Below are 8,744 nucleotides of genomic sequence, written 5' to 3'. Positions count from 1 at the left end.
GTGGGAGGTGTTTATATGGCTGAGGTGTGTGTGTGTGTGTGTGTGTGTGTGTGTGTGTGTGTGTGTTCAAGGTACAGAGTGGCTTTATCAGGTGTCAGGAGACCGGGGACGGAAGCAGAGCCAACGTTATGAACAAATCATTGATGGAAAAAAAGACCTGTCCTGTGTTCCAAACAGAACCCATCTCCCCTATGGGCCCTGGTCTAAATGAGTGCACTATACAGGGAATAGGAAGCCAGTTGGAACACATCCATTATGAGACATAATCAGCAGGTTTGGGTCGGCGTTCCGTGTTCTGGCCGGAGTGGAGCAGTATTCCCAGGAGAATCCTGAGACGCTGGAAAAACAACTCCGGCCTCCTCTTAAGGGAGACCCAGAACGTACACACAGAAGGATTAACGCTCAATTAGCTTTATAAAGCACCTGAATCTCACCTGTGGCACCACCTGTGTGTGAGTGTGTGTTGTTTGAGTGTGTGTTGTGTGTGTTTTGTGTTGTGTGTGTGTGTGTGTTTGTGTGATGTGTTGTGTGTGGTGTGAGTGTGTGTTTGTGTTGTGTGTGTGTGTGTGTGTGTTTGTGTTGTGTGTCTGTGTGTGTGTTTCTGTGTTGTGTTGTGTGAGTGTGTGTTTGTGTTGTGTGTGTGTGAGTGTGTGTTTGTGTTGTGTGTGTGTGTGTGTGTGTGTGTGTTTGTGTTGTGTGTGTGTGTGTTTCTGTGTTGTGTTGTGTGAGTGTGTGTTTGTGTTGTGTGTGTGTGAGTGTGTGTTGTGTGAGTTGAGAATAGGTCATCGGATAACAGAAGGTATTTGTCTTCATCGGGGCTTCAGCACTAACTGTAGCAGGACAGAGGACGTACACTACATGACAAACAGTATGGGGACACCTGCTCATCCAATATCTCATTCCAAAATCCTGGGCATAAATATGGAGCTGGTCCCCTCCTTTGCTGCTATAACAGCCTCCACTCTTCTGGGAAGGCTTTCCATTCAGCCATAAGAACAATAATGAGGTTGGGCACTGATGTTGGGTGATTAGGGCTCGCAGTCGGCGTAAAAATTCATCCCAAAGGTGTTCGATGGGGTTGAGGTCAGGGCTCTGTGCAGGCCAGTCAAGTTCTTCACAGAGCCCTGACCTCAACCCCATCGAATACCTTTGGGACGAACGCCAACTGCGAGCCAGGTCTAATCTAATAATCTAATCTAATCATACAGATATCGACAAACGATATCTGGATGGACCTCGCTTTGTGCACAGGAGCATTGTCATGCTGAAACAGGGAAGGGCCTTCCCCAAACTTTTGCCACAAAGTTGGAAGCACAGAATGGTCTAGAATGTCATTGTATGCTGTAGATTTCCCTTTACTGGTACTAAGGGGGCTAGCCTGAAACATGAAGAACAGCCCCAAACCATTATTCCTCCTCCACCAAACTTTACAGTTGTCACTATGCATTTTGGGAGGTAGCGTTTTCCTGGCATCCACCAAACCCAGATTATTCCGTCGGACTGACAGATAGTGAAGCGTGGTTCATCACTCCAGAGAATGCTTTGCGACTGCTCCAGGGTCCAATGGTGGCGAGCTTTACACCACTCCAGCCGACTCTTGGCATTGCACATGGTGATCTTAGGCTTGTGTGCTGCTGCTCGGCCATGGAAACCCATTTTATGAAGCTCCCGACTAACAGTTCTTGTGCTGATGTTGTTTCCAGAGACAATTTGGAACTCAGTAGTGAGTGTTACAACCAAGGACAGATGATTTTTACGCGCTTCAGCACTCGGCGGTCCTGTTCTGTGAGTTTGTGTGGCCTACCACTTCGCGGCTGAGCCGTTGTTGCTCCTAGATGTTTCCACTTCACAATAACAGCCGAATCCACTAATATGAAGGGGTGTCCACATACTGCTGTAAATATAGTGTAAGTTTTGACTCTAAAAACATCTTACACTGTGTGTGTCTGTGTGTGTCGTGTGTGTGTGTGTGTGTGTGTGTGTGTGTGTGTGTGTGTGTGTGTGTGTGTGTGTGTGTGTGTGTGTGTGTGTGTGTGTGTGTGTAGTAACTCACCATCACTGACAGTGTTGGCGGGCAGACGACCCACAAGTGTCCGGTCCACACACACACGGTCCAGCTGGGGTCCATTTAGGGACAGGGTCACCAGTACCCCACTGCTCAGCATGAGCTAGGGAGACACACACACATACAAACACACGTGATACATCTCCACCAACCGCCGAAAAAGGGAAAGGGTCTAGGAGCTAGGAGCTAGGGAAAGGGGGCTGCGGTGTTGGGTTCTCTCTCCAGTGGGTCTGTAGCAGGGTAGAGGGGTGGGGTGTTGGGTTCTCTCTCCAGTGGGTCTGTAGCAGGGTAGAGGGGTGGGGTGTTGGGTTCTCTCTCCAGTGGGTCTGTAGCAGGGTAGAGGGGTGGGGTGTTGGGTTCTCTCTCCAGTGGGTCTGTAGCAGGGTAGAGGGGTGGGGTGTTGGGTTCTCTCTCCAGTGGGTCTGTAGCAGGGTAGGGGGGTGGGGTGTTGGGTTCTCTCTCCAGTGGGTCTGTAGCAGGGTAGAGGGGTGGGGTGTTGGGTTCTCTCTCCAGTGGGTCTGTAGCAGGGTAGAGGGGTGGGGGGCACTTAGAGAGCGTCTGGTTCAGGTATTTGATTTCTGACTGACTGGCAAAGGCGGATGCTCCTTGGATCTGACAAATAATGTGTAAAGAGGTGTGTAGTCTACCCGAGAGAGAGAGAGAGAGAGAGAGAGAGAGAGAGAGAGAGAGAGAGAGAGAGAGAGGGAGAGGGAGAGGGAGAGGGAGAGAGAGAGGGGGGGGGAGAGGGAGAGGGAGAGAGCGCGAGTGTGTAAGGGGGTGTACCTGACAGCAATGCTTGCTCTTCCATCTGGAGTGAACAACTGAGTTGGTCTGCAACAGCTCCTGAAACACACACACAGTGAGTAGGGGGAGGGAGAGAGACGAGAGACCGGGAAAGAGGATGCAGGTGAGTGAGCGAGAAAGTGACTGTCTGTGTGTCTGTGTGTCTGTGTGTCTGTGCACTTGGCGTGTGTGAGTAAGGGTCAGTCATTCCAGAAGTATTCCAAACACAGCTGGGAGATGGCAGGGGAGGGAGGGAGGGAGGGCCTAGATGTGTCTAGTTTCAGACAATGGTGGAGGGGTGGGGGGGGGAACAGGCTCAGCCAGGGCCGAGCAAACAAAGATACGTCTGTAATGCTAGGAAGAAAATGGGGAGGAAGGAGGGATGGAGATGGAGAGGAGGGATGAGGAGAAACCTGTAGGTCCCTGAGCCCCTCAAATATCCCCCTCGATGACAGAGCAGGGAGCGAAAGAGAGGTGTTGAGAGAGAGAGAAGCGAGGGATTCCGAGAGAGAAAGAAAACAGAGGATGCCCCTATTTGTTAATCAATCGGGCGTTTCGGAAAGGGAAAACTCCCGGCGTCCCTACCCTAGGGGCGGTTACCTCAAGCTTCTCGAGCGAATCACGGAGCTTCTCCGGACGACGGTTCCTGAGGGTCCACGAGTAGCCGCGAGCTATGAGAAAAACAAGACGAGGGGATGAGCATAAGAAAGAGGAAAGAAGAAAACAACAGGAAGTTTAGTCAAGTGACTTATATGGAAGGAGAGAGAGAGTATTCCCAAACCATTCCCAAACTCCCATGGGAGCACACCGGACCGGAAAACCAACCAACCAACCAACCAATGGGATAATCATGGAATTTAATTTCAAGAGGTCAAGGAATGAATGAAACCAATTGGAGAAATACATCATCGCTACATGTTTAGACGGGAGGTTAAAGGACAATAGGGTCACCTGGAAAGGAGAAATGGAGAGCAGGGCATTGGGTTTGAAGAATGAGGCTAGGAAGGGAATTAGGAAGGAGCAATGTGTCTAGGAATTAGAGTAGGAAACACAACACCCTTAGAGAGTCTCTCTGTACTCCCACTTTATAGGGCTGCAAGCTAAAGACCATCCTATTGGATCTAGATGATTGGAGGGCCATTCACCTTCCTCAGTTGATTTATTGTAAGTCACCAACCTGGTTAGGTGTATCTGCTGAATTACTTATTACTACTACTACTAATACAATAATAATAATAATACCATTTAGCAGACACTTTTTCCCAAAGCGACTTAAAGTCATACATACAATGCCCACAATCCTAGTGTTTCAATCGCCATGCTCTACCAACTGAGTCATACATACAGGACAATTTATATATGACGCTCCTCTAAGTAAAACTACAGGTGTCATATTGAGTTGTGTTTTGATCAAACTACAGGTGTCATATTGAGTTGTGATCAATCAAACTACAGGTGTCATATTTGAGTTGTGATCAAACTACAGGTGTCATATTTGAGTTGTGTTTTGATCAAACTACAGGTGTCATATTTGAGTTGTGTTTTGATCAAACTACAGGTGTCCTATTGAGTTGTGTTTTGATCAAACTACAGGTGTCCTATTGAGTTGTGTTTTGATCAAACTACAGGTGTCATATTTGAGTTGTGTTTTGATCAAACTACAGGTGTCATATAGAGTTGTGTTTAGGTCAAACTACAGGTGTCCTATTGAGTTGTGTTTTGATCAAACTACAGGCGTCCTATTGAGTTGTGTTTTGATCAAACTACAGGTGTCACATTCGAGTTGTTTTGATCAAACTACAGGTGTCATATTTGAGTTGTTTTGATCAAACTACAGGTGTCATATTGAGTTGTGTTTTGATCAAACTACAGGTGTCATATTGAGTTGTGTTTTGATCAAACTACAGGCGTCCTATTGAGTTGTGTTTTGATCAAACTACAGGCGTTCTATTGAGTTGTGTTTTGATCAAACTACAGGTGTCATATTGAGTTGTGTTTTGATCAAACTACAGGCGTTCTATTGAGTTGTGTTTTGATCAAACTACAGGTGTCCTATTGAGTTGTTTTGATCAAACTACAGGTGTCCTATAGAGTTGTGTTTTGATCAAACTACAGGTGTCCTATAGAGTTGTGTTTTGATCAAACTACAGGTGTCCTATAGAGTTGTGTTTTGATCAAACTACAGGTGTCCTATAGAGTTGTGTTTTGATCAAACTACAGGTGTCCTATAGAGTTGTGTTTTGATCAAACTGCAGGTGTCCTATAGAGTTGTGTTTTGATCAAACTACAGGTGTCCTATAGAGTTGTGTTTTGATCAAACTACAGGTGTCCTATTGAAGTTGTGTTTTGATCAAACTGCAGGTGTCCTATAGAGTTGTGTTTTGATCAAACTACAGGTGTCATATTGAGTTGTTTTGATCAAACTACAGGTGTCATATTTGAGTTGTTTTGATCAAACTACAGGTGTCATATTGAGTTGTGTTTTGATCAAACTACAGGTGTCATATTGAGTTGTGTTTTGATCAAACTACAGGCGTCCTATTGAGTTGTGTTTTGATCAAACTACAGGCGTTCTATTGAGTTGTGTTTTGATCAAACTACAGGTGTCATATTGAGTTGTGTTTTGATCAAACTACAGGCGTTCTATTGAGTTGTGTTTTGATCAAACTACAGGTGTCCTATTGAGTTGTTTTGATCAAACTACAGGTGTCCTATAGAGTTGTGTTTTGATCAAACTACAGGTGTCCTATAGAGTTGTGTTTTGATCAAACTACAGGTGTCCTATAGAGTTGTGTTTTGATCAAACTACAGGTGTCCTATAGAGTTGTGTTTTGATCAAACTACAGGTGTCCTATAGAGTTGTGTTTTGATCAAACTGCAGGTGTCCTATAGAGTTGTGTTTTGATCAAACTACAGGTGTCCTATAGAGTTGTGTTTTGATCAAACTACAGGTGTCCTATTGAAGTTGTGTTTTGATCAAACTGCAGGTGTCCTATAGAGTTGTGTTTTGATCAAACTACAGGTGTCATATTGAGTTGTTTTGATCAAACTACAGGTGTCCTATAGAGTTGTGTTTTGATCAAACTACAGGTGTCCTATAGAGTTGTGTTTTGATCAAACTACAGGTGTCCTATAGAGTTGTGTTTTGATCAAACTACAGGTGTCCTATAGAGTTGTGTTTTGATCAAACTACAGGTGTCCTATAGAGTTGTGTTTTGATCAAACTGCAGGTGTCCTATAGAGTTGTGTTTTGATCAAACTACAGGTGTCCTATAGAGTTGTGTTTTGATCAAACTACAGGTGTCCTATTGAAGTTGTGTTTTGATCAAACTGCAGGTGTCCTATAGAGTTGTGTTTTGATCAAACTACAGTTGTCATATTGAGTTGTGTTTTGATCAAACTACAGGTGTCCTATAGAGTTGTGTTTTGATCAAACTGCAGGTGTCCTATAGAGTTGTGTTTTGATCAAACTACAGGTGTCCTATAGAGTTGTGTTTTGATCAAACTACAGGTGTCCTATAGAGTTGTGTTTTGATCAAACTGCAGGTGTCCTATAGAGTTGTGTTTTGATCAAACTACAGGTGTCATATTGAGTTGTGTTTTGATCAAACAACAGGTGTCCTATAGAGTTGTGTTTTGATCAAACTGCAGGTGTCCTATAGAGTTGTGTTTTGATCAAACTACAGGTGTCCTATAGAGTTGTGTTTTGATCAAACTACAGGTGTCCTATTGAAGTTGTGTTTTGATCAAACTGCAGGTGTCCTATAGAGTTGTGTTTTGATCAAACTACAGGTGTCCTATAGAGTTGTGTTTTGATCAAACTACAGGTGTCCTATAGAGTTGTGTTTTGATCAAACTACAGGTGTCCTATAGAGTTGTGTTTTGATCAAACTACAGGTGTCCTATAGAGTTGTGTTTTGATCAAACTACAGGTGTCCTATTGAAGTTGTGTTTTGATCAAACATGGAGCGAAGATGTTTTAGAGCTGTAAGAACCCTCCGAGCACCAGCAATGAGAAAGCTCTCATTACCAACAAATATACACTACATCCACTTTTCTCCTTATTGAAAGACCTCTCGCAAATATTGATAAGCCATATTTGTTTGATGTAAGGTTTTAGTCTCTGAGTCTCTGAGAGCAGTAGCCAGCCAGCCAGTAACACTCTCCTACAGTTATCTCTACCCCAGCCTCTGCGGGAAGACAAACTCAAAGTTAGCAGAACACATCTAAATACACACGCCACTTGAAACTACCTCGTTCCACACACAAACCCTGTCATTTCCCCATACTCTCCCCATCGCTCCCTCCACTGGCGGAGAGAGAGACAGAAGAAAAAAAAAACTTAAAAAAGTTAATTGAATTCTGGGGCCTAGTCCTTCCCTGTGCATATACATGAGCGTTAATATGGAAGGTAAGGAGGTCTGCTTTTTCAAGATGGCCTAATCGTTTTCCTATCAGTTTTTCCCTCCTCCTCTCTATTTAAAAAGAAAGTATTAAGAGACGTAGTCTCCTTCTACAACGAGTGGGAGTGGGGAAGCAGATACATGCAAATGAGGTAGCGGGGGAGAGGGGGGAGGAGGGGGGAGGGGGACGCGTGTTTGTCTCCTGATAAGGGTGTTTGTATTCCCCTCCTGGGCGAGAGAGGGAGAGAGGAAGAGATGGGGAGAGAGAAAGAGAGAGAGGAAGAGATGGGGGGGAGAGAGAGATGAGAGAGAGAGAGATGAGAGAGATGAGAGAGAAAGAGATGAGAAAGAGAAGAGAGAAAGATGAATGAGTAGAGAGAGAGAGAGTCAGGTTGACTGACAGATTGACTAGCTAAGAGTTATTTCATGGAAAATGGTCCTCCTGGTATGATGATGATCAGGTCCCTAATGGTACCACTCTGGGGTGTTTGGACTGGGGAGAACACACACACACGTACCCGCTCAACCAGTCCCCACTTCATCCCATCCCCCAAATACCACACTTGACCTGTTCTTCAACCTATTCCAACACAACCCCACTACAACATCACCCACCCCAAATGATCTCACTTCTCCTGAACTCCCTTTTGCCTCAACACAGTACAATATAACCCACCAAAATACTATCACCTACGGCTTGTTATAATGTTAGTCATTTCTGCATAAGGTTTGTGTTGTGAGGGCAGTGATTTGAAAGGACTTACATTCAGAGAAATACTGTTTGTCAGTGTAGTAGTGGTGCTCTGATGGGATGGCTGAAAGAAAGAGGACAGTACAGGAGGTCCAAAACAATGAGGTAGACTGTTCTACTGTTTCAGGTGTATGCTGTGTACATGTCAGTGTTGTCTATGTGTCAAGAGAGGGTTAGTGTGTGTGTGTGTGTGTGTGTGTGTGTGTGTGTGTGTGTGTGTGTGTGTGTGTGTGTGTGTGTGTGTGTGTGTGTAGGTGTGTTTCCAGGTGGGACAGGAACAGCAAGCCAGTGCTAAACAGGGCCCCTCCAACCTGACCAGTCGACAGCCTAGCCCAAGCCTCCTCACTCAGCCGCCGGGAGCAGGAAAGTGGCCTGTCTGGTAGGATCTGGTAGGCCCCGCTGGCAGTTTAGGCCACTTCCAGGATTAGTGGCCCCTAATCAGATAAGAGGCTGAGAGGACACCCAGACACAGCCACCTGCTTCAGGACAGAGTAGGAGTAGCCCCTAGTGCCCCATACGCTGATCCAAGGTCAGTTTAGTGGTTTCTCCCCCTACAGTTAAGGTCAGGGGGGAGCTGATCCTAGATCTGAGGGTCCGGGGAGTGGGAGCTGATCCTAGATCTGTGCCTAAGGGGTGAGGGACAGGAGGGGGGGTCCCTTAGTAATTCTAATGAGCCTGGGACTCCCTCTTGTGGAAAGAACGGTGTCTTACATTTGAGGTTAATGTGTGTGTGTGTGTGTGT

At 45.4% G+C, this 8,744-nt stretch overlaps 1 protein-coding gene across 1 annotated transcript in view; it reads right to left on the bottom strand.

Moving 5' to 3' along the window:
• LOC106593770 (WD repeat-containing and planar cell polarity effector protein fritz homolog) overlaps positions 1-2,371 on the bottom strand; it is a 142,292-nt gene extending 139,921 nt beyond the window's left edge. The window contains exon 1 of the mRNA XM_045698680.1: positions 2,054-2,371. Coding sequence (XP_045554636.1) covers positions 2,054-2,165 — 112 coding nt within the window. The 5' untranslated portion in view covers positions 2,166-2,371. The remainder of the gene's footprint in view (positions 1-2,053) is intronic.
• Positions 2,372-8,744: the final 6,373 nt, after the last annotated feature.

Source organism: Salmo salar, chromosome ssa01 (assembly GCF_905237065.1).
Source record: "Salmo salar chromosome ssa01, Ssal_v3.1, whole genome shotgun sequence".
Taxonomy (NCBI): Eukaryota; Metazoa; Chordata; class Actinopteri; order Salmoniformes; family Salmonidae; genus Salmo; species Salmo salar.
Note: the sequence above shows the minus strand (reverse complement) of the source record. Positions and strands in the feature narration are given on the sequence as shown.